Raw genomic sequence first — 27,398 nt, 5'->3', positions numbered from 1 at the left:
TCTTTTGGGGATGTGAGCAAGACACGTTCCAAGTAATTTGTTACAATACTCAATATATAAATATACTACGATACTAGATACTAAGGACATATTGGTCACAGATGCCTTTGTGGCCTCCACAATCAAAGGTTACATCCACTTTAAACTCATTGTTCCAATCTTCAAATGTGCATATACTGTACATCAAAAATAAAAAAAGTTGTCAAGATTGGGTGGTGACAATGATAGAGGGACATGCATTCTAAAAAAAATAGAGTAAACATATTGTAATTCAAAGCCAAACTGTAAGTTAAAGAGTAGTCCCAGGAAACAGATAACCTTCAGGGAAACGTTCCCTAAAGGTTCCCTGGAGGTTACATTTTTGCAACCTTTAACGAACATTCCCCAGATACCCTGCATTGTTAGCTGGGGTATTTATTTATAGCAGTTTTTCCCTGGGTGGGTATTCGAGTGCTCATACAGTATTTTTGCAGAAGGTTGTTAAAGGTTTTTTTCTATTCAACTTTAGAAAGGGTGAAGGTTATTTAACTGTCTCCCTACTTCTTTATGACTCTGAAGCTGGATACATTTTTATACTAAAGATTGAAGTATGAAGTTTTGTGGCTGAAATATAGAGAAAAAAAGGAAATTAATTATATATTGTTTGTGGTTGATTTTGACTGGAGAGCTCACACTCAGACAGCAGTTTATTTGAAACTAATGCAGTCTAATACAAAGAGGCTTGTAATAAATCCTCCTTCCTAGAGGTTATGCTGTTGAGTCTTTGTCTTTGCACTATATGATAATAGTAATGTTGGCTTACTGCTGCACTGCTGTATAAGATTGCATTAGTCTTATCCCTGTGTAACTTATAAACTGCCAACTTAGTCTCCATGACCTCACACATTACGACGTTTCCTTTAAAAGAATACACTTTGCAAAAGCTGTTTTTTAATCCTGATAATACCTTTTCAAATGCTGTACAATACACGGTATCACCAACGTTTTAAATTAGCCATTTCATTTGTATGAAATTGTAATTAAATGTCTGTGTCAAGCCCCAGCCTATTATAGTCTCACCCTTAGGATTCAGGCGAGCTGGGGGTTCTCTCCTATATCACAGTTTGACTGACAGCTGCGGTATTGCAGATATCTCGCTCGGAGCTCGCAATCCAGAGGGGGGGAGCAAGGGAGGACGGGGGAGGGGGAGGGGGAAAGGGGAGGAAAAGTTGGCTCCGGTGCCAAAGTGATTGTGCTTGGAGAACGGCATTTCTGACATTTGTCTGGCAGATAAAAAACACCACCAGATATGAGGAAGAGAAGGTCAGTGTCCCTGCCATCAGATAGCACTGGTCTGGCGTCTTGTTTGATGACTTCCTCCGCTTCGGTGTGGACCAGGAGAGCCAAGAGGTCTGGATGTATGTGAAAAGCAATGCTGAGGATGTGACTGAATACAATTCCTAAGTCATTGAAGTCAAAATATTCTCGGTGGTGCGTGTGCAAAATTCAAAATGAAGTTGAACTTAAGTGTCAAGTGTGAATATTGCATGTGCATGTACAGGATGAATAGAGATGAAATATGTAAAGAAATAAAAACAAGTCCATGTATGACCTTCTGCTGGATCGTTCTGGGTATGAACACAGACTGTGACGACTGGTTTAAGTCAAGAGGTCTCGAGGAGTATAATCTCCACAGCCGACCTTCTCTCCCTTAGCTCCCTGCAGCCGGCAGCCATTCGAGCTTGGCTTAATCAAATGGAATCGAGCGTGGGACAAATGACCAATCAGAAGGAGCATGAAGGGCGTGCAGAGGAATAGGTTGAGACTGTAATGCATGCACATGGTAGATTGAATTTATATTCCAATTTCAATTACAAAGAGCACTCGGCATACTTCAAAATGAGCACATAGAGATCAGCGTTGCCAACTTTTACTGCATAAGTGAGAAAAGCTACAACCGGTTTCCATTCGCACCAAAGTATTGTTGTCTTGGATTCTGCACATGGAAATACCAAACCCATTGTTTCCCACAGTTATTGAAAACCCAGGTGAGATGCAGTATCTGGAATATAACACTATTTTCTTCAGAGAGCAGGCATGTGCACCGGCATGTGATATGCAAAACAAAACACTGCGAGCAATGCAATCTCGCAGCTTCAGGAGCTAAATTATGGAACTGAATTGCTCTTCAGACGTATGTTAACTATGTGCAGATATAGGATAATTGAATTAATGAAATTCCCACAATGTGCTCTGCGTGAGCGAAAGTTTAATAATACAGCCGTAGAGCACAAGCTTCACAGGTGGTCATTGTATGAGGCATTAAAATAACTGTCTTTTTATGAGTAAATAATTTGTGTTTCTCTGCAGCCTATAGAGAAATGAAACAAACACAGACAGCAGAGTTATTGTGCAGATATAGATATGTCACGGATACAGATGTATAATTGTTTTTGGAATTATTTCAGCCTATGAAATGCTAATATCTCTGAGTACCCAGACCATTGACTAATGTTCTAATTATAACCTTTATTTAATTTATAACACTCAGTTAGTGGTATAGAAGTTCGTGGGTTGATGACTAATATACTATAATTCACACATGGTAGAATATTCATCTGTACTGTACTTTGCTGCAATAGGCAAAACGTCGAATACAATTTTATCAGAAAAAAACAAACAAACACAAAGCTACTATTGATTAAAAATGTATATACATTTCTCCTTTCCAGTTCTAAATAGTTGTCTCTTATTATCCAGCACCTGGCCCTACAGTGGCTTCATGTGCACCCTATTCTTTGACACTACCATTGTACCGTCAGGCGTCCACAGTGCATATCTGGCCAAGTTCTCGCCGCCACATCCCAGCTGAATAAAGCGAAGTGTGAAAGGTGGACTGAACCCAAACAGCAGCCCATACATCATCGGACAATGGCTGCTGGAAAACAGCCTCGTCTGAAGCCAGAGCAGCCAACTAAAAGGCTGTCCAAACACCGTCTCGACAAAGCAGTCAGGTGTAAAAAACACTGAATATAGGTGAACATCATCAATAACCCCTGGCTGCTGGATGGAGCCGCTTGGCAAATCCATATCACACAATTAACTAAAACCCAGCCTGGGCTCTGTGAAAAACTGCTGCCAGGGTTCTGGCACCAGCTCTCTCATAAGTTAACCTCGTAAAGTAGTAATGTGAAAAGATCCTAAACTAAGACAGAATACCTAAACTATACCTACACAAATATCGGATGCATTCTAATGAAAGAAATACATGCAGGTCAATTTTTTTATTTTAAAACAAATTGCTTTCCTATTTCTTCATAAAACTGTGTAAAAGTGAGAATGTCGCTAAAATGATATAACACTAATGACATGGTGATGAGATAATAACTATAATTAATTAAGATGTGCTTTGTGCAGATGCCAGATCAATCAAAAAGAAGAGATCACGAAATGAGTAGCAGGCGTCCAGATGTCCTGGCTAGTGTATCACTGGTGTTTAACATTATTGATTGATTAAGTAATTTTTCATTTTTCTTCTGCAGTGCACAGGACGTACAATAAACTCTATTAATAAACATCCATCAGGGCCCCGCTGCTATAGCCATTGTCTGCAAAGCAATTCCACCGAGCCACAGTTAACCGATTGTCTCCTGCCAGGTATCTTATAACACAAACACCACCCTTAAATTATACATCATCCACAATCCCTGGCAGCACAAACCGCTCCTGCCGCTCCTTAGTCTAGTGTCTCTCATTGGCTTTGACAGCTGGGCTGGATCAATTGGACAGGCCCTGACTGGGGCTGAATGACAGAGTGTTCCAGACGGCCCATTCGGACTGTCACTTCCCTGAGAGATCACCAGCCACTCCTGCCCACGAATACTAATACAGTCAGCATGGCTGTGGTCTGGGACGAGTGCGGAGGGAGGTTTTTAAAGCGCACGTGGAGTCTTGGTATGTATGAGGAGACGCAGGTGCCAGGTGAGGCCGCGCCCAGAGAAGCGATTCGGGCTGAAATAAGCAAATGGATGCACATGCACACGCACGCGGGCTCCTTTGCTACTTCCCCCTCCCATTGTCCTTTGCTGGTGACAGCCCAGGCCTTGCAGGGCATGCAGGAAACCCATTAATAAGCCCGGGACAGTGGCTGCATGCCAACGCCGCTGAACAGGGTCAAAGGTGAGACATTCGCTACCTGCCATGAAGTGGGATCTTCCTCAGGCTGCTACATCTGTCCTTAATCTGACACTGTAATCCCTGCACTTCCCAATGAGATCCATACAGTGTGGTTGGGTGCGCTTGATTTGTCTTTGTACATCCATCTATTGAGTGTGTGTGGTGTGCATTCTGAGGTCTTTTGCTCATCCTTGCTGGTAAAAGGAACGTCTCTTTGTGTGGATTTAAAGCCACTTCAGAAACATCATGGCAACTGACTGACTACAGTGCAACTGCCTGCCAATGTTCCTGCTTATATCAGATCACAGACAATGTTGTTAATTAAAATAGAAAATGTATTACATTTGTTGGAATGTTTGCTTCAAGTTGGATTCTGAAAAGAAAAGTGTGGTTAGAACAAACTTTAGACAACTGCTAAATGGTCAATATTGACCCTGATAAAAAACTAGAGTTGATTACCTTTGTGCTGCTTGTTTACCTGTAAGCTTTAAGTATAAACCAATATTATTGTATCTCAGGACGGAGGGGCTTAATGTTTTTGTACCGCATCGATCTACATTATTCAGCACTCAAAACTCCTGCTAAATTACGATGAGAGGGAGGATGGAGAGATAAGGCAGCGTGAACTTTAAACTCTGCAGAGAGAGCTGGCAGTGATTGAACTTCATAAGACTGAGGTGAACGTCAAGTGAACTGCAGCACTGAAAAGTTGATGAACGAGATTGTGAGAGGATTCCATCACTCCCGGCACATCACCGTTGTGCTTTTTGACATTTCTTTCAGTTTTTTCAGCTTATTATTCAATAAATATATAATCGACTCGTCAGGCTTTGATTTTGGGTCTTACATTTTTGTATTTTTTGGTGTGGGCACAAATTGTCTAATTTGATGTAAAATCCACGGGAACTAAGTGCATGATTTGGGACGTCTCTTCAGGCATCATAGCACTAACTGTACCTGACAGTATACATTTTAAACCTAAATTTTAATGATACCTTTTTAATTTTGCTTTTAATTCTGCCTGATTTTGTAGTTTATTGCTTATGTACTCTAACTACTCATAAATATATGTATATGTTTATCTCAATATCTCCTTTTGTGCACAAATGCATCCTTGTGCAATTATCCTGTGCCACCGGCCATATTCTCTTTATTTTCTTTTAATTTCGTTGATTTATTTTATTGCCTATTTTATACTTTCACATATGCTCTTCTCTACTTCATTTTGACTCTCTGCTGCTGTAACAAGTGGATTTATGTGGCGATGGATCCATCAAATGAATCTCATCTTATCTCTGAATCCTCATTCCTGTTGTTTTTAAAATGCTCAATAAATAAATCTGACTTGACTTGGTCAATGTACCTGCCCATGTACAACTTTGAGTAATGTTATAGTATTAATGTAGCAAATTAATAAATGAATAAATTAGTTATTTGAGTTATTTCAGAGTCGAAGTCAAGCTGCAAGTCCTGAAAATTAGGACCCCAGGACTTGTGGGAAATAGATAAATAAATACTTACAAAATTATAATAATAAGAACACACGTAATGCTACTCCAGCAGCATTGCTGTTTGCTCCTCTACCCATAATCAGCTCAACTATCAGGTCGACATCTACCACCAGTTATAAGTTCCCTACCTACTCCTCTGGATTCAAATCCAAGTCACATCCCTTCAGAGGGAACCGATTTCAAACATCTCCCCTGTTTTTCCCTTTCCCTGTCATGTTGTTAGCCATCCCAGCTTTTACTCGGCTGTGTCTGTGCTGTCAGTGCGGTGAAAAAATAACAGGAATTAGCAAGTTTGTAATGCTAATAGGCTTAGAGAGACACTGGCAGCAGTGGCTGGGAGTTAGCGGTATCCTCCAAGTACCCGGGTGGCCCGCTTGTGTTTAGGTATTTGTGTTCTGTCACTCTATAGTAAGTGACACACTCCTCCACTGCAGATGTTTTTGCTCGGCATACGACCGAGCCCCTGGGGGGTGTAACATCTGAAACAGCTGACTGCTGACCTCGATTTGACACATGGCGCTGATCATCTCCTCCCTGCCGCTCCCGCCGCGTGCGTGTGGCGTGAGCGTTCCCCCGTCGTACGTCCGTAATGCGATGTAGATGTGTGTGAGTGTGCAGAATGCGGCACAGTAATAAAGACATGCACAGAATGTTGAATGTGTGTTGACGTTGGCCTGCTTTCACATACAGATTGGAGGCACATTAAGTTCCCGTCAGTGGCAGCTAGACTCAGGGGAGCAGAGAGCTGACATGTCGCGTTTGCGTATTTCTGTGAGTGCGTGTGTGTGTGTGTGAGCGTGCATGCATATGATGATGCCCTCTGACACCCTTAAGTGCAGCTGAGCAAATATGCAGAGATGGGACGAGTTCAGGCACCCTGATGTATGTGTGTGTAAAGTAAGAGAGACGGGAAGGCCAGGAGTGTAAAGTCACAGCGTGTAACGCGTGGAATCATGTAACAAAGTGCACGTTTGTATGCATTGGTTTGTATGAGAGTGCACCACAGAGAAGGGAAGAAACAAATGATGCAATAAATGAGGAACTGCATCATAAACGGCAAAATTATCCATCTAGATCTAACGACATATTTCGCCTAATCTGGAAATAAATGACTGTTTGTGCCAATGTTGCTTGATATGTCTACATCATCTTGAACAATATTAGGATGACAAACAGTTTTAAGAACATTCCTCATGATTAGGAAATTACTTGAAACTGAATGTGTAATAATATCCAGCCGCTTTTCAGACTTTGCAAAACTTAGGATGTGTCATCATCTGCATTCGGCCACATGGTGATTAAGCTGCTCACAAAGATCTTCTACTGGAATTAGATCTGGTAACTGGGGGGGGGGCTCCTGACATGTTCATGAAACCATAATGAAACTCGACCGTGGTAGAGGTCGAGTTTAAGTTGTGGCCATAGAGATGCACGTGGTCAGCAACGCTACTCTGGCTGTTGGATTGAAACAATGATTGATTGGTATTAAAAGGGGCCAGAAACACACATTCCCCACATCGTTACATCACCACCACCAGCAGCCTGGACTGGCGACACAAAGCAGATTGGGACCATGTATTCATGCTGGTGACCCTACCATCTGCCTAACGCAGCAGAAATCCAGATTTATCAGACCAGGCGACGATTTTAGGCTTCAACTGTCACGTTTGGGTAAATCTGTGTCCACTCGAGCCTCAGTTTTCCCGGTTAAAAAGAACGGTAACCAAAATACTTCATGCGTTTTGCATTTTCAGATGCTCCCTGTATCTGAATAACCTAAATTATCCAATCACGTCTGACCTCTCTTGTCGACAAGGTTTTTCATTTAGCAGAGGAGCAGTTTCAGAAAAAGTCAACCTAGCTTACTCTGGACCAGCGTTCAAGACACAGTCCAAGTCACCAATTTCCTTGGAAACATGAATTTGAGAAAAAACTATTTTGCACAGCAATAAGACACTGACCTCTCGTTACATGATGCCAAGAAAAATGCCGCATCAGTGTGTGTTCGCTGGATTTGGTGTAGCTGATGTGGGTGTGTTGTGAATATTCTGCCCACACTGTCCATCTCTGACTCATGCAATAACGCCTGTCACAGACAACTGGCAGAAATATCTGTATCTGGGGAGGCTGTGAGAGCTCCTGAAGAAATGGTGGTGCACACGACACTGTCTCACTTACAGCAGAGGTACTTTGCTCATGGTGGTTTGGTCTCGACACCCTTTAATGTATGAGTCCCAAGCTATATATATATATAATGCTGTTAACAGAAAAAAGCTAATGTGGTAAATGTTCTATTATTTCAATAAAGGGTGAGAAATAATATCAAACCACTGCCTCTCTTTAATCCTCACTATGCAGAACTGATTTCTAAAATAAGAAAAGCACAAGAACCAGTGGGGTTTCAGGTTCAGTTACCAGGTCACCGTGACCGGAGGTGTTCCTGAGAAATGGTCAGGCCAGTGTAGAGACGACTTCTTCTGTGGTCTAAGCATTCTTGGACACACCGGTCTGTACCGACACCTGCTTTCAAACAATAACATCATGGGGGGGGGCCCTTAGTAACAGGGACTGAATTGTTATGACATGCTCCAGTATGGAACGTATCCAGTAAGAGGTGATTTATTGCTGTGCTGTAATTCATCTGTTCCACCGCTGAACACTCTAATTCCCTTCGTCCCTTTTTTAGAGGAAAAATCCCCACGCTGCCTGATCCAAATGTGAGATGTTAACATATGCGAGCGCCGATTGTCTATAGGACCTTCGCTGCTTAAACAATAGAGAAAAGCAATCCTCTGATTTGGCGGCGGTGACTGGGGATTGAAATGAGTCACGTCGGCAGCCCGACGCGCTTCTATTTGATCGTAAAATTGGATGAATCAATTGCTGCCATTTTTAACACATCATCAAAGCTCAGACGCAAAATGAGAAGAATGTGACCAAAGTAAATGTGGTTTGCGAATGTCATACTGTAGCCCTTTAGGGTCAATCGTTCAGTCTTTAAACGCTGCAGTTCAAGTGTGATTACTGCCAAAGTGCTTCACCGGAGCTCTCTTTAATCTCTGAGAGGGAATAGCATGGAGGCGGCGCATCACGTGACGAATGCAATTCAGCATTGTTAGACATTTTTCTAGCGGGTATAAATTCAGTTTCAGTTGACGTGTGGTACGAGGAAGCAATCAGAAGTCTGTTTCCCAGAAACCATTGTCCTGTCAGTCACTCGGACGCAGCCCTGGTCCTTACGATTATGGCTCCACTCAACAGAAATCACAGCATATGCTAATAGAGGGCTCTAAATCATTCTAATTTGATAGTCCCATGTGGTCCATTGTGATACATTGCTGTGCACTTCAGAACACTGCATTAGAATAAACATGTGACGCACACACACACACACACAGAGTATCCTAATCCTCACAGGCCTTTTAAGCAGGCCCTGTTTAAAGCCACCGTATGTCACTGTAAAGAACCGACTAATGAGCCAGTCGAGGGAAAACGCCCTTTACCTACAAGGTTAATAAGTTATTACTAAATACTCAAGTATGTGCAACTCTGCACATTATTCAGCTTTTTTGTATTCGGCTCAACTGTTGTAAAACTGACAGTAAACACCTTGTGACATATGAAAGTTAGATTTCTTTTTTTCAGCGCTCACTTAATACAGATTTAACCAAGGGCTTGACGATAAGACAAAATACTATATCATGTCAATATGATTGATATCTATTATAATTATTAAGTGTAAAGACTGATTTTTGAGTGAAGGTTGTGGACACTGAAAAAAGGTAAATCAATTGTGTGTTATACCTCCTCGCTGAGCCTGCATATACATTTATTTCCTATTCTACACGTCCATATGTTCTCTTGTCAACCTAGTTTTTGTTGTAATATGTGATTTTCCCGGGGATAAATAAGTTATATCTTATTTTGTTTCATCTCATCTTATCTTATCTCTTAAACCTTTATTACAATATTTATTTATATCGTTTTACTGCCCATCCCTAATTCAACGGACTTATGAGTTAATGTATTCAGGATTTAATGAACTTATATATTAGTGACATTAAGATGGCCGTTTCTTTAAATTCTCAAATATTTTCCTCAATGGTTTCTCCATTCACTTTTTTTATTTTAAATAACATCTTAACAAGGTCTGGCAGTGTTAGAGCTAATCAGTGTAGCATGTGTTTTTATCCCTATAACAACCCCCTAGCTGTGATGGATGCTTCGAATAAGACAGAAAATCAGTAGAACTGATTATTAATCAATACTGGCAATTTGGGGATAAAGGTCAGTGTTGTAAATACTCCATTTTGGGTGGCACATTTTAAGATTTAAATGTCAGGACAAGCATGTGTGACTCTGCAAAGCAAGAACATTTAGGAGCAGCACAAAGCAACTGCAGGTAACAATAGTCCAAAGAAATGCCTGCGGAGAGAAATCCTGTGCCATGGAAAAGTGCTTTGTATTCACAGCTACTGTTATTTCTCTCCATGACGGGCAAATAAGTGTTGCCCCTAAATTTGCCTCTGAATGGCAGAGACTGGCGACAAAGCAACTCGACGCGTCCAAATCAAATCTCGTGGCTCTACTTTCTGCGTGATTACACAATAACTCCGGGCTGACTGATTGTCTACCTCCAGAAAAAACGCTGCCAACATGACTGAATGGAGAATTGTTGGATCGGTGCTGCCCGTTTCTATTCAAGGCGGCTGCCACAGCAAAGGGGAGCGGGCTAATGGTGCTGAATAGTAATGACTCAAACCTCTTAGAGCTGAGAAACACAAGGAGACCCAGCACTGAATGCAACTTCTCAAACGCACATTATTCACCTGTCCCAAATCGTTTGTTCACACTGGAATACGGATGTTTTTGTGGATTTTCCCTAATTCGAACAACGTCACGCTGCCATTTTTCAAGAATATGTGCTTCAAAGTTCCCTCGAGGAAATTGCTGCGGGCTCAGAGACAGCAGCTTTGCCTTTTTTCTTTCTGACTGGCCACGGCCAACCTGCACGGTAATGAAAACTTCTGCCAATATGAGCGAGGAAGCCAGAAAATTTACCACATTACTGAACTCATAAATCAAACAATCGTCTTCCTCCAGCATCACGCAAGTGGAAAAGGAAGATAGTCCCTTACTTTTTTCTTTTTTTTTTATCTGAGCAGCTTTTTCTTTTCCTCAATCTTCATGAAGTGAATTACTGTCCCTTCTTTTTTCATATCACTCCTCACTCTTTTACTTGTGAGGGCCAAAGAGATATGGATTTACCACTTGAACCAAATGGCTAACTGTCCACTAGAGGAGAATAAAGAAATCATTTAGCATATTAGGCCACGCAGAGGGACCTCAAACTGCTAAATGATGCTCCGTGGATTACGCACCAGTGCTCTTTCTGCACTTTATCAGAAATCAACGTTGTTTTTCTCATGCCCACAGAGTTCCAGAATCTTATTTACTCCCACTAATTTACCGACAAGAGTTTCTCGTGAATTAGGAACAGCAATTGATATTTGTCAGCACTGAAGAAAGCAGAAAAAGAAAGAGGAATCACCTTAATACGCAGGAGTAGTAGCCCACGTCATCCAACTCCGCTGGTCGAAACCAAATGGCGTCCTCCTCCTTGCTCATCCTCGTGCCATCGAAACTGATGGGTTCTTCAAAGTCCCCGTGTCCTGCGCTTTTGTACCACATAAGGCTGAGCCCTGCGCTCTGTGCATGGGTGTAGTTGGCCCGGATATATCCATAGAATAAAGCGCACTTAATCCGTACAGGTTCCCCCAGAAGCACCTTGTATTTCAGGTAGTCCACTGACCAGTCCGTGCAGCCCTCCACTGAAAGACAAAGGAAGAAGAAAAGAAGAGTAGAGTTAGTATGATTTCTGCAAACGGTGTGTATCATCACTCCAGGCCCAGCAGTGGAGATTTGTGCTCATGGAAAAGGGAACGTGGCAACCAGGACGAGACCAATTTCAGCGCTGGCATCAGCTCGTCTCTTCATGTGCTTTGCCAGCAGTCCTTGTATCGTAATCAATAAAGATGCTCTCTCCCCTCCATGCAGCATTGATGTCTCCGTCTCTCTTTTTTTTGTGTTTCACAAGACGACACAAACCAAATTAGGCTCTTTGCAAATGCACAGTACACACCTCGAACAAAAAGCTGCCTAAGTGTGCCCATATGAATTCACAGCTGTTTTAAAAAGGGCCCGAGAACCAGCGTGTATCCTCGTAACATGTTAACATGTTGCCGTTTTACTATCACAACAACCCATTAAACGTTTAAATGAACTGTTAACATATCGCTTGTTGCGTCCTGCCTTTGTTCGCCGTCTGCCCCTGCCTTCACCTACACACGCTGTATTTATATTTGACTCGGGTGTCACCATCTCATACATATTTTGATTCGACTGCCAATAAACTGTGTATAAGCCGCCATCAATATCCGTTTGAATGGCGGTGATGGCAGCCACTTACGTTTGACCTGAGAAAATGAGAAGCTGCTGCACGCCTGTGTTCATTTCCTGAAGCTATCAGACCATATTCACGCCTTAAACATTTTTCAATCATATAAATGGGAAAAGAAGCTTGTCTTCTACTGCGCTGCTACACATGCCAAGGCTAAGGAATATGCGGGCTCCCGTTAAAACATCAAATAGATTGAAAAATAACCGTATTATTCATGCACAGCAGGCAAAGGGTTCTCTGACTTATTTGTCCTTCTTTAGGTGTATATAAGATTTAAGTGAAACACCAAATATATAATTGACATTTAATCCTTACCAAGCTCTCGCACACCAATGAAAACTCACACAGATAATACCGACGTGCTGTTGCTAATTGAGGTCTTCACACATGGTGAGTTGTTTGAAAAGACAAAGGTATCGTTTGTGTATCAAGCGTTCACAGAGAAATAGGAAGAAAATGAGTTTCCGGTGAGATGAGACCTTTTTCATGAAGCGAGATTCTTGAGTAAATGGTAAATGGACTATTCACCTATTCACACACACACACACACATTCATACGCGGTAACATTTCTACATGCAGAGCTTTTTCTATCATCTACACTGTCGTCACAGGGGCAAGTTGGGGTTCAGCACTTTGGACATAAACTGGAGGAACCCGGGATCGAACCAACAACCTTTTGGCTCGTGGACGACTTGCCAATCATCAGTGGACGATGGAGAATCACATAAAAAAGACGCATGGTCTATATTGACATGTTCAAGTATGGTCTACAAAGCATAGATTCATATTTGACTGTATTGATAATCCGAACTCTCAATATTGTCACCTAATGATGAAATTGCATATATATTTATACTTATATTATTGGAACATTGGAATTATTGATCGTTCAGAAGTAGAAATAATCATACAAATATGATAATTATCGTACATCTGGCAACGCTGACACTGAGACACCTGTTAGTCAGCTAGCTTCCTCGTGTGTAATTGCGATAAATTACAATGGCAACCTATGCGGCAAGCTGATGCAAGTAATTCCTACATTATTTCAAGGTTAACAATAAAATGACAAGAGAGATAACATAATAGTTATTTATCATCATCTCATCAGCCCGGTAAATTGTGACACTATATACTGTAGCTTCTATTTTATACCGTATAAATTATCTATCCTGTCTTCCTCAATTAATGCTACCCAGGATGACATTAGGCTATACATTTCTCAATGAAAGATCGTCGCTGCATATCTTACAAATAAGATGAAAGCTGCTGAGCGTGCACCACATTTTTCTAAATACGTAAACTTCTATCCAATCCGTCGGTGCCCCTTTGAGACACAAGCAGACAAACTCTCTTGTATTAAAAACCAATCTGGGTTCATGGCTAATCCAAAAACAAGCTCTCCCACTGCTTCACCTTCCTTTTTCCATTACTTTCTGTTTCTGACGTCCTTCTTTCCCTCACGTCACCTCCCCGCGTAGCTCTTCCTTCGAAAACATCTGGCGAGCACAGCTGCCGCGGACTCAACAGGCTCCACTAATTGAGCCTCCATAAACGTTTTATTTACCAAAGAAGGCGACTTGGCCACCAATCAGCGAGACGCGGCGCATGTGGCTGTTGTCGTGGGTAACCGGACAAATGGTGTCGGTGGGGAATTGAATAGCAGTGATTTATGTTCATTTATTGTATTGCTGCTGTGCTGCAAGGGTCAGCCTGAGAGTGGAATCAACACTGGTGGGAGCTCTGAGTGCTGGAGAAGAGATGGAAAAGAGAGACGTGTAGTAAGAACACTCGGAATCACTTGAACAGGGAGAGATGAGGACGACATAATGACACTCAGCTGAGGTACAGTTTAATTGCAAAAGATCCATCAATTCGCAAAATCTAGCAGTCACTGATCTTGGGGTTATCCATCAAAATAAAGGGGGGAAAGTCCAACCGTCCTGTAAAAGAGGACTCAATGTACCAGAATGCAATGCAGTAAAAATTTGGGATTTTAAATAAAAGCCAGCATTATCAGCAAATAATGGCAAATTTACTTATCATTCAGCAATAAATAACTTTATTGTCTCTTAAGGTTGCTCAAGGGATTTATGAGAAATTTGAGAAATCTGTTCAGTAAATGAAGGAGATAAAGACAAATGAGGCTTTTTTATGAAATGGTTAAAAATATATATATAATATACAGCTTTGGAGTCTGGGTATTCTTTTTTTCTTTAAATGACTCCTGTGATTTCAGCATCAGGCAGGTTTGACAGCTCATTCTACCTACATCTCACAGACGTGTCAGATCAGCACCTTTTCTAATCTGACGTGATCCTAAATTAGCAGGAGCGAGTCGTTCTCTTCATTTCATGAGACTGGGAACATTGCGTTCAGATGCAAAGCTTTGACGTGACCTTCTGAACTGCCTTTTTTTGCTGTTGTCTCAATTATGTGGGTCTTCCCAGGAGCAATTCAATGAGACATCCAAAACGCACAAAGAGTGAATAACAAGAAACCGAATTAAGCAAATAAAAATGCTGGAGAAAAGCGGCATGAGCTCTGCAAACTACCCAACAGCACAATCCTTTCATTGTGATTACGTCTAACTGTTACTATGGCAACAAAGGATCTACCCTCGCTTATCGAGAACTTGCTAATTAGTTTGTGGACGATAATAACTTGAAGGCTTAAGGTAAAGACAACCACAGCAGAGATGGCTTCTAATCACGTGTCCTAATTTAGAGTCTGGAGTGTTTTACTTTCACGACTAATAAAAACAGCAGGAGGGCGTAGAAAGGTCGTGTGCAACACAGAACAAGTTTAGTTTGGTAGAAAGTCAAGTGTGAGAAAACCTTTTCGTCTTTCTGTGTCTCAGCTGTGCAATGCATGCATAGTCAATGGGTGGTGCAGGAGCCCAGCACTTCCCTGCAGATAAATGATTGCGTGCAGTGATACTATTGAAATGTTCCATCTTATAGTTGTCGACTGGTTGTACTTAAATTCATTCAGTCGTAATTCATATTTTTCTGTCGACATGTTGCAACCAATTATGGTGGATTCAACGCGTGGTCATTTAATAACATGCTTTGTTTTAGATTAAACTACACAATAATATACAGTGTAAAGCTGTTACAGTTACTATAGTCAGAAATAGCCACATAATCCAATCGTATGATATTTAACGTGATTATACTTAATAATAACAATATACTCCACTAGCTAACCACTAAACGTTTTTTTACACCTCTATAGAATGCTGCCAACCCAGACGGAAAATAATATGACAAATTTCTCAGACTGGCTTTCATTTCGTCTCCACACACACGGTAGCAGAAAAAAAAAAGGCACAAAGCAAATTCATCACTGCCAAACATCAGACAGCCTGGCTCTGTCACTGCCTTTCCCATCAGCACTGCAAACAAACACTCAGTCCACTCCTTTCAACAGCTGAGCACTTTCACTCTTACTGAGGAGGAACGTCTCACAGGACGGGGAAGAGGAGAGCAAACTGCTTCAAAAGAGTTATTTTGATGATGGAGTACAAATGTGCTACTACAGCACAGTACATGATATCGTGCACAATTCTACAACAGGGTCAGGAAAACACAAAATGACATGCACTTGAATGTAGGGATGTTTGGACGAAAAAATGTAATTACATACTCAGAGGGAAATGGTTGATTATTGCTGAAAACATTCGCAACATATAGCAGTGAGTCTTTTCAACAGTGAAATTAAAAGAGGCTTTTTCAACCACCCTAAGGCATTCAATTACTGCACAAGGTTTTGAAAATATCCCCAGTTCAACTGAGAATAATAAAACCGTCAAAAAAAAAAACTAAATTAATTTCCCTTTAAGGGTGAACTGAAGCCCAACTGTTTCAACGGGTTCGCCGTGTTTATCTCCAATTCCGCCACAAGGAACGTGCCGGCGCCAATATCCGTTATCTTCCACCCATCATCAAATTGCCAGTTTCATCAGATTTTTTGACAGAGGGTTATCGTTCATTTCATTAAGTGAGGTTGGGGATTCCGCATAATCCGTTGGCAGGAAACAAACATGGTACAAAGCCTAATTGAACTCGATTAACATTTCCCCCCGCTCACCAGATTTCCATTCCACTGGATCACAATTGGTGAGGGAATTGGGCAATCCGCTGAGTTATAATAACAACTCCAGCAGCACTTCAGCGACTGGGACCATCAAGCGTACGCCAAAGAAGAGAAGGGTAAATCCAGACAAACTCCCTGAGTACGTGTATGTGTGTGTGTGTGTGTGTGTGTGTGTGTCTGGGTCCCAACAATTCTGTTTGTCGACTGAAAAAAATGGAAAATGGTAACTGTCAGCTTTCGCCAAACGATGGCAGAGCAAATGTTTGCAAGTCACTGTGCATGTGAGTCAGGATTTAATTGAGCCGCCGTTCCCTGACACCACATCGAAATAGGTCCTGTAACCATATCTCGATTTAACACCACGCCATTAAACAAACACGGGGCCATTTGTGAAGCCTGCATTTGGAAAAGGTCTTTATCCTCTGGTTTTATGCATATACCCACTTTAAAGAGAATGTTATTCATAAAAGAGAGAAAATATGATGACAAAGGTAATTGGCTGCATAGGTTTTCATTTTTTAAATATAAAATGTCAACCGAGGGTTACACACAAATACAAATCATATACAAATGACTGTCAACATGTAAACATGTTCATAAATACCAATATGAAAAGCATTTCCTCTAAGAGAAACACAAAGTCTAGTTTTGATTTGACCCTCACTCTTAAGAGGATTACTCTGTGGAACAGCCCTCAGGCATTTTCCACTTATCTACAGAAATTGTTTTTCTGAATTTAATACACATTATAATGTGTATAGCTTTATAGGAAATAGATTGCTTATTTCCAGCGTATTGAATATGTAGGACAGGATATTCTAAAATATATTAAAAAAATAAATCTTGTTTGCGAGACCCATGCGACACAGATGGGACCAATATGCTAGTAAAGCATGAAAAAACAAATATGATGCGTTTGTGGTTTAAAGGGCACCACAATAAAGCTTAACAAATGTTATGTCACGGTGTCCCAGGGAGATTTTACTATCACATGAGCACAAGCACGGGCTCCTCCTGGAAAAGAGGTGATCAGCTCATAAATTGGGTTACAGGTCTGCTGAGGGGTAATCGTATGCAGATTGAGTCGGGTCACCACGGAGACTCCCACAAAGTGTCTGCTCCCTCATAAGCACTCAAGGAGATGGTTCACTACCATTTTTCTCTATAAAAGCCCCAGTGTAATTTAATCAGAAAGGTGTGCATACATTAGGCCTGGGCTGATTGGATAAACACACAAGCATCTGTAGACACACACACACAATCTACGAGGTGACGCGACATCAACCTTTACTTGCCCTCAAGAAAGTGTAGTGTGTTAGCTGGCCGGGCTCCAGGGTCCCTAAAGGAACTTATCAACTTCACAGCCACTTTTTGCCAGGGGAGGGAGGCTGCGCGGGGGAAAGAAAGATGTCTCGAAATCTTGACCTGCCATTTTCCACCTTGTGAAAACGCTGTCGCAGCAGAGTGGGTCTCAATTAAGAGCAAAATAGCTCTGATGTGTGGGAAAGGTAACCTCTCTGCTGCTGGCGTGCGGGGGGAGATTACCGACATGATTGAAGTACCTCCAGGAGCTTGAAGAAGAGAATAAGTCATCAGCCAATAAAGACATCAGCCACGGCCCTCTGCATGTGAAAGTATGCATGCGCACACACACACACACACACACACACACACACACACACACACACACACACACACACACACACACACACACACACACACACACACACACACACACACACACACACACACACACACACACACACACACACAATAAACAAGCAGAGAGCTTGTGCTTGAACAGAAAATAATCAATTCTGAAAAGTGCAGCAGGGAGAAAGAAGGGCTGTGTTGTGGCACTGCAACAGAAAGGAAACTGCAAATGCTAAAATGACCACCGTAATGGGCCATATGGCGGCATGAAGCAGAATCTACAACCACCTGTGAGTGAACAGTCATCTATAAATACCCAGAGAGGCACTGCAGGGGCCGAAATGTTAATAGTCCCACATCTGATGAAATATGCCTATTAAGTACGGCGCTGGAATAAGGACGTAATTAGCCGAACTTAAAGTTAGCATAAAGACAGGAGGCAAGGGCAAACAGCGAGCCTGGCTCTGTCGAAAGTGAAAAGATTCCCTTGCCAAAAAACTCTGAAGCTCATTAATCAACTAACCCAAACCCAAACCCAAAATGACTGTGCTTCACTGGCTGTTTCTGGCAAACTATGCAACAGCAGGAGACACAAGAATGAATGCAGAAAAAGATAAACTATTGCTCTAACATGCAACTTCCCACAAATAATGAATCCATCCAACCATTATCCTGTAAGGGCTGCAGGGGGGGCTGCAGCTAACCCCACAGAGTCATGGTACGCACACATACAGTCTTTATACTTCATACTGAAACAAAACCTACTTATTATAACATATCTTCATTGTTCTAGGCTTTGGTCCTTTATGTAAAGATGGATGATGTGTCTCCACGTCCTCCCACTTTCCAGAAATGAAGCCAAAATATGCCAGACATGAATGCTGCCATCTTGGAGCCAGAGTCTGAGAGGTCCCGCTGATAAATGCACTCGACCAATCATGAGTCAGTCTCTGCTTCATTGTTATAGCTTCAAAATGGCATGTACTGAGACTCAGTTTGGTCCATGTGCCATCCACTAACATGGAGGAGGCAGGAATAATGAGCTATAGTGCTGCCAGCCACCAGGTCGAGTACCACACTTTGGCTTCACTTTAGGGGTGGAGTCATATCATCCATCTTTATATACAGTCTATCGTCATGTATCAATGTGCACAAACTACATGCTGAAGCTTCCTATTATGTAAAATTACATCAATCGAACTGATGTAAAAACTGATGACACTTTATCGACCAACTTACTGGTTAAACCTAGACTTACCATAATTGCTGTAATTGTGCACACTCTGGTTTTTCAGTCAACAAAGCAACAGAAACGTCTCGCTGCCAAGATCACAGCATTTACTTTGTTGAATACATGAAATACTACCTGAGAACTGATATTACATGGCAATAAACATAAATACATAGTGTTCCCGTAACGCACAGATATGATGACAGTATTGAGCTTCTCATTTCACCACTGAAAAATAGGTGAATGACTATAGTTCCCAATATTTTCATGTATTCCTTTAAAGTCAAAGAAAAGACACTCCTATAATAGCATATTTTTTACTGTTTCCAGAAAAATATTTAACATAGATGAGGTAAACCAGATTATTTCATGATGGCAGTGACATTTACCTCCAATCCTCCTCCCCGTTCCTCATAAGCAACTCTATCTCTCCATCTCGCCTGCACTTTGCTCTCATGACACTTCATCTTCATTTGTTGTTTGTCTCCCTCTCTTCCTAGACAGCCACTGGGCTGTCATTTATATGCAAATACTCATATGTGATTGAAAAAAAAAAAGAAATAGTTATTCTTCCTATCGCAAAATAAACATTGCCCGCAATCTTGCTGGCTTCCCCCGTCTGTATCAGATCCGGCTCCCCTGATTGGACACGGCCTTCAGAGGGAGCAGAGCCTGCTGTCTCCAATCATGGGTTAAATGCTGACGGGGACAGGAAGCACAGAGGTAGCTGATAGGAAAAGGCGACATCGCCAGGGTGGACCGTCGCCGGGAAGAGAATAAGAAAAGAGGCACAGGGTAAAATACAACACACACACCCACACACACACACACACAGAGAGACACACACACGGGTTGGTGAGATTACTTTGGCAGAAATTATTCAGGTAGAGCACAAGCTGTTCCTTCTTACTGCCACACTTTATAAGGGCAGCACATGTCCACACCCATTCAGCCACAACAGACACCCATCATCAAATTTGATCATTTTTTTAATTAATTCAACTTCACGGTGCTGTAAATGTTTTCTGATGTTGTCTTCAAACGTGTGCGGCGTTTTTATCATCTCGAGCTTTGATCGCATCAGATGATTATTGGCTGAGTCCCTGTTATGTGAACTGGCAACAGCAAAAGATTGTAAGTGAAAGTAGGAGTAGCGCCTGCGATTGAATGCATCTGCCAATAAGTCAAGTAGCAGTCACTACCCATGTTTGTCCAGACTCATTATATTTGTATTGAAGACTTTGAATTTGATTTATTTGATTGTAAGTGAATTCTTGAATTATATGTTTAGGGGGTCACAGTTATAATGGCTGTTGATGCATGATCCATCAGGCCAAACCTCTGACTATTAGTTTAGCTGTAGCCTTTGAATGTCGCTCAAAGGAGGAGGAGTGAATAAACTTCTAACTTATAAGGTGGAACCATTGACAGTATAAATATCGATAAAGACTCCTGCATGGTCCTGAAAGTGACGCAAAAAAAACAAAGAAACAAAAGGGCCAAAACCCTATATTCTCTCCGATAACCTGCAGGGTGAGACTCCAAGTCTGTATTTTGAAGAAGTCTATTAGAAAATAACCCTATTTCTCACTTGATTTATGAGGTCAGTCATCATGTATTTGAGTTTATTGTTCCAATCACTGGTTTCAAGTTTTCTTCAATACAGCAGAATGTTCGTTTTGTACATAATGGTCCCATTAATAGTAAAATAAACTATAAAGCACCGTATGCTATGTGACTGACAGCTAGTGCCGCTCAATTTGTGCAGGTCGCAGGAAAAGGTGGGAGTGTGCAGTGTCCTTGAGCTCTCAGTCAGGCTCCACCCACCACTTTTCAAAATATGGTTACTTCTGGTGTCCCGAAGAAAAAGTTGACGCTAGACAAACTGCCAAACTTCAAAATGTCTGTTCCCAAACCAATTGGTGGCGTCACAGTAACTTCAGTAAAATGTCATCAGTGTGTGAATCAGTCTATGTATCTCTACATAGGAAATTAAGCCTGTTTTCCCTCTTATTCTCAACAGCACTTGTATTCAATTTGTGAGGAGAAACCCATCATTGTCCAACACTATGAAAATACTTGTATCTGTCTATTTTCTCCCAGTTCGTGCGTTTTTTCAGGGGAACATTTGTCAGGGAGTCGATGTAAAAAGTGTTCCCCGTTATGGCTGCTGTGTCTCATCCAGAGAGTACTATATAATCAGAAAATCATCCTCCAGTTCCCCGCGGTGCCAGTAATCCTCCCATCTAACAAACAGCTTTGGGAGGCATCGAGACACACAACATAAACAATACTGACTCCTGAAAAAAAAAAGAAAAGTGCTGCATTGCAGACATGACTGCACACACAGGACACAAGAGTGTGGATTTTTTTCCCCCACACACACCCACACAGGTACAAAACACACACACACACACACACACACACACACACACACACACACACACACACACACACACACACACACACACACACACACACACACACACACACACACACACACACACACACACACACACACACACACACACACTGAACAGAGAGCGGGCCTCACACTCTGCGTTGCCTCCACTGGCAGCCCTGTCGGCCTGTTATTGCAAGCTGCATCATGGTGGTGTAGGTATGCTAAGCCGGTGACTCAGACCCGGTCCACTACAGACACCGACACACCATTTGGGCGTTGTGCTCCGATGCCCCCGCGAAATGAGTGTTGGCGAAAAATAGAACGCGCCCAGATAGATAGAGAGCGGCGTCGAGTCAGCCTCTGTGTCAGCCGTTTGTGAGACGATAAGATGGCAAGAATATGGAACAAAGCGAGCGGCGGGCGTCGTCCTGATGGTGTCAGCTCTCATACGGTAACTCTGACCTTATTGTTTTGTCTCTCATTTTTTCCCACACTGTTAACTATCAGAGCATCATCTCCCCCTCCCGTTTCCCCCTTTGTGCGCCGTCTCTTCCTCTATCTGCAAGCTATTCAACTCTTGTGCAGAAAAGTGGGAGGGTGAGGGAAGGTTATGCCAGAAGTTCAAAGACAGAGGAAGGAAATTATGATAGAGAAATGATTCAAGCTGTAGATCAGCAAGAACACTAAGGTCCCAAATAGCCCCAGAAGTAAGGGCGTCCGGGTTGTAAATCACTTGAGGCAATCGCCAATAATTCTGCAGGAAGTGGACGGTCACTCCAATTCTTGATAGAAAATGTCTTGAAGGTCAAATATATCGGGAATATTGAAAGGAATTCAGAAGTTAGGCAGGAAAACAGGAAAAAAACACCACACACGCTGCACACACGCTGCACACACACACACGCTGCACACACACACACGCTGCACACACACACACACACACACACACACACACACACACACACACACACACACACACACACACACACACACACACACACACACACACACACACACACACACACACACACACACACACACACACACACACACACACACACACACACACACACACACACACACACACACACAGCCAGGGAAACCTAGTGGTCCGGAACAAGAGTAGAGCCAGAGCTTCCCATTAGAGGACATTACTGTCAAACACTGGAGCGAAAACTACCTGCTGTACACTGATTACCAACCTACCTCCAGCTACAATTCAATTACAAACGAGATAATATGAGGCGCTGCACTCTTTCTCCGTGACAATGTTCAGCCAGTGACATTGGGAGGTGAGGACAGCTGGGGGACATGTTTCCTGAATGTGCACAACTGCCCTTTTCTTTCATACTCTTGCACCAGAATGAGTGTTTTTTGGGCTCAGTTCTACCAGTATGTCTATTGCTCTCATTACATTTTTTTAAGGATGTGGCAGCATGGTCTCCCAGCCTGAGGGGCTGCATAACAATGTCTCCACCATAAGGATGCTACAAGTAAGGAACAAGGGTTGTTTGCAGTGTACTAATCCTTTTGTTTGCTTTTGTGCTCATGAGAAGTTGAAGTAGGGTCAAGCTTTTGCGTTGCTCATCGGATCAAAGATGCAGCATTTCAATAACAAAGCCTCCTTTATGGTGCAAGTGGATCCATCAGTGAAGTGATGAGTGCAATTGAATAGCAAAAGACTTCCATTGCATCGAGATGCATTCTCCGTTAAGGTGCATATTAATAGCAGTCATGGTGATGGAGGATCCTGATTTCAGACATGCTTTCGGGTCCACACACTTTCCTGAAATTAGGGAATGCAATTGTTCGAGTCAGTTGTTCGGGATGTTTTCTCGCAACTTTCCTGCCAGCTCCCCAGTGAAATGACAGAGTGAGATAATGTGAGACTAAAGCAGGAAAACGTCCGGAAAATCCAGAGTTGTTGTGAAAGTGTCTGAAACAGACAATCTCCAACTTCAGAGTGAAAGACTAATTCTGGAAAATGTCTGGCCCCATTTTTCTGGAGTTCTTGTAATTGAAGGGGGAAACTGTTGGTGCAGTGTCTTCGGTAAAGGGACATAACTAAGAGTTATTAGCGGCAACAGGAACGTATTAGCCCAAATTGGTGGGTAAAGGGAAAAATTCAGAGCAGTAATTTATAGAGAATGCCTGCCATTAGCAGACGTTCATATAATCTGCCACCAAGTCAATCATTTGAAATATTCTCCCCAGACTGAAGATGAGTAATAGTCTCAAAACGAGCCTTTTTAAAACAATTTTACCTTTGGGAGGAAATTCTCCCGACATTACAAGTCCAATTATGGAGCAGACTGGGGAAGGAAGCGGCTCTGCAAATCAAACATTAACTTATTCATACTGTAAATCTGGGGAGGCAAGGTCATTTATTGTACCAGTCAAGAGGCGAGCTCTCCGATAATGAATTATTAAAAAGGGGTCCGCTCATAACTGCTCCAAAATCTCTAAAAAACAGGGCTGAGAGCAACAGCAGCCAACCTAAAGAAAATACCGTGGAAGAGAACAGAACTGCATTTGATTTGAATTTGACTGCTCTTTCCTCCGTAAATAAATAAATAAAAATAGCGCAAATTCTAAATGAATAATATTAAAACACTGCAAATAGCGAGAGCTTGTATTTAGGTCAAGAACACTTTCAACTATGAAAGTAATTAAATAAAAGATGAACGCGAGCCCAATCTGGTCATTTTGAGACACTTTTTTAGTTATATAACTACGCAGGCGTACTCTTCACCACACACACATATATAAACACAACCACTGCTATATGTTCCACTCAAATAAAATAAACAGCTCCCTCAACACACACACACACACACACACACACACACACACACACACACACACACACACACACACACACACACACACACACACACACACACACACACACACACACACTGCGATGCCCTCATCCCTCAGCCGAGCCGCTGATAACAAGCAGTTCGTTTCCCTGATTCAAAATAAGCCGTCCTATTCTGCTCCAATTAGAAGCTTAGCAAGAATTCCATTAGCATGTGCTTCACCCATCTCCTGCCTCCAGATGCACCTACAGTTCAGGCACGGGGGTAGGGAGCCGGGTGCCGAGGTGCGTAACAGTTTAAAAAATATATTCATGCACAGTGTCAGCAAATTAGAGCCTTAATGCAAATTGAATTTACAATAAATCCACCTGGAGCTGCCACAGAGGAAGACGAGGGGGGGGGAAAGGAAGACGTGGAATGAAGAGGCAGAGGAGGGGGAAAAAGCCAACAAAATGAAAATGGACATCCTGGCACTATGAACATACATTTGCATATACATCATTAATTAAACCGGGGTTCACTACTTCAGATGGATGACCGTCTGAGGGGAAAATAGGGAGCGAACGAAAGTCAAGTATTCTATATTATATAATAAAAAAATCAATAAAAAATGACTCGACAGCCAATTAGCAGCGCTCATTCCGTTGGGTGGACAACAGCAAAAGAAAACTCGAGAATAATCTGCAGCCCTGCAGTCAAAGACTCGGTGGGCCTGTTAGTGGGAATCGCAGGTTCGGGCAAGGCACCAATGGGGTAATCCAATATAAACAATCTATCCGCAGAGGTGGTTGAGTACACTCAATTAATACGATTGTTCCTCGGCTGTTCACGCTGGCTCTTTCAGGTGGTAAGTGCTCCCCATGCAGCTGTTGATTGTGGGAACGCAGAAGAGTGCGGCCGTTGAAGGTGTCACCAGCTTTCAAAAGACGCAAGGAAATGTATTTTATCACATTTCCCTCTAAATATGCCAGTTTAACTTTTGTTTGCAGTAGCAGGGATATGCGATGTGGTTCCCAGAGCCCGATTGGTGACTAAAGGTGCTTTTGCAGTACGGGCCCAACAGCAGGTGCAGCTGCCTTTAAATCCCTTCTTTAAATCTTATAAAGCATTAATTTCTGTGTGAACTTTGACTTCTTTTATAGATTTTTATATTTGCGCTGCAATTTGTTTCTTTGACAAGAAAAGTGCTTTGCAAATAAAGTAAAATAACACAATGTTAAAATCCAGTTTATAATCTCATGAAATGTTATTTCATCTTTTTTACAACAGCATTCATTGTGGGTAGTTTTATTTCATTCTGCGGTTTTTAAACTCTAAAATGTTATTCTTCCAAATGGTTGATTTCACAAGGCCATTTCATAAAGCCAAATATTCATCATTTAGTTATAATGTATCAAACAAGACAAACAGGACAGAGACAGAGTGGCTGCTGTTATGACCTGAAAACTTTTTTTATTTTGTCTGTATCTACTCATATGTCTATTTTTTATCTTCTTTGGGTCCATATTTAGCCTCCTGTGATGAAGCAGACCATAGAATAGTGAACATGACTTGACAAAGCATTTTGTCACATGAATGTTCTCTAAAGACTAAAATACATGATACATTTTAAACTCTGGGGAATTTTTTTCTGATGTGTTTACTTTACCTTCTTTTGTTTCTTATTTATCTTTTTAAGGGAAAGTTGCACTCCAAAAAGGCTGACTGATAATGACGAGGCTGTCGTTTCGGCATTGAACACTGTACGCCAGATGGTCACGCCAGCACCCTCTAACCTCGCTGCATGTACATCCACAAAAGGAACGGGAGGGAGGGTAAAATGGCGCGTTCTTGTTGTGGCTATTAAAGGCGTCTTTGTACAGACAAAACATGTATTGGTCCTGCAGCAACGTCCTCTGCCCCTGCACCAAGGCTAATTCAACAGATAATGCTCCAACAGGCTGGAGGTCAGAGGAAAACAACTCCAGCTACAGTATATGTGTGCAGGAGCTGCACTAGATAAAAACCAGTTGCTCTGATATTGATCAAATGCTAAGACTGGTGCTCCGGTATATCAATCAAACCAAAGCAGCTCTGCTGTTAAGCCATCTACAGCAAAGTATGCCTACCTGGATTGCAGATCTATTTTTTTTTATCACTTGAAATATTAAGAGAGGTTTTTTTTCTTCTTTTTTAATCTGCTTCTGGCTCATTCCTCCTCCCTTGGCTTCCCCTCTGCCAGTAATCAAGGAAAATCAAGGAGGCAGTGCCCTTGGTCGGACTTTAGACAGAAAACATGATAAAGGCTCCGGGCTGTAAGGGAGCTATGAAAAATCCTAATTCCCCCGGTGAGATGAAGAGGATGTCATGAAGAAATTGAATTACAATTTCCCTGCTGTTAAAAGGCTAAAGAGGTCTGACGGGATGAGAAAAAAAAGCCATTGTTCAACTTTGACAAAGCATCAGTCTGTTAGCTACTCAAAGACAGAGAAAAGTCAATCAGAGAAAAAAGTATTCTGTAAATGCACCTGTAACTAAATAATAATCTTTGCTAAACACTAAAATATTATAAAAGAGACAAATAAAACGGAAATTCACATTTCATGTTAATGCAAACTATTGAACTTGACAGGATTAAGACACAGGCAGGTTTTAAACAAAAGCCCTCATTTAAAAAATTGCTTCACATGTCCGTAACACCATTTTTTGTTGTTAATCCATCCCACTTTAAAGTAAGTGCAAGTGAAATGTGGCAGCTAAGTTGTTGTTTCCCCTTGTTCCTATGCAGAAAAAAAACATAATATAATGCAGTGGCAGTATTTTCTCATCTTATTTCCCCATAATGCCAGAAAGCTGCAGTTTGCGAAACCACTGTCATATTCCACTGTGTATTGTGGAATAATCGCTTACAAAGACTGAAGTGAGTCCTTGAGCAAGGCACAGGGCTGAACACTGACCTGAACCTCCATTTGAAGGAAAGTAGGCAAATCAAGGATTCCCACGGAATGATGAATGACGCACGGACGCATAAGGAATAAGACAAGGAGAAAGATAAATATCTATATTTGTCATTCCTCATTCCGC

At 41.8% G+C, this 27,398-nt stretch overlaps 1 protein-coding gene across 3 annotated transcripts in view; it reads right to left on the bottom strand.

Moving 5' to 3' along the window:
* Window positions 1–27,398, bottom strand: part of LOC117772600 (interleukin-1 receptor accessory protein-like 1) — a 258,307-nt gene that overhangs the window by 125,238 nt on the left and 105,671 nt on the right. For all 3 annotated transcript variants that reach the window (XM_034603869.1, XM_034603861.1, XM_034603876.1), the window contains one exon: window positions 11,218–11,497. In XM_034603869.1, coding sequence (XP_034459760.1) covers window positions 11,218–11,497 — 280 coding nt within the window. The remainder of the gene's footprint in view (window positions 1–11,217; window positions 11,498–27,398) is intronic.

The sequence above is a fragment of the Hippoglossus hippoglossus genome, chromosome 2 (genome assembly GCF_009819705.1).
Source record: "Hippoglossus hippoglossus isolate fHipHip1 chromosome 2, fHipHip1.pri, whole genome shotgun sequence".
Classification (NCBI taxonomy): Eukaryota; Metazoa; Chordata; class Actinopteri; order Pleuronectiformes; family Pleuronectidae; genus Hippoglossus; species Hippoglossus hippoglossus.
The sequence above is the reverse complement of the archived record's forward strand: the minus strand, read 5'-3'. Positions and strand labels throughout refer to the sequence as shown.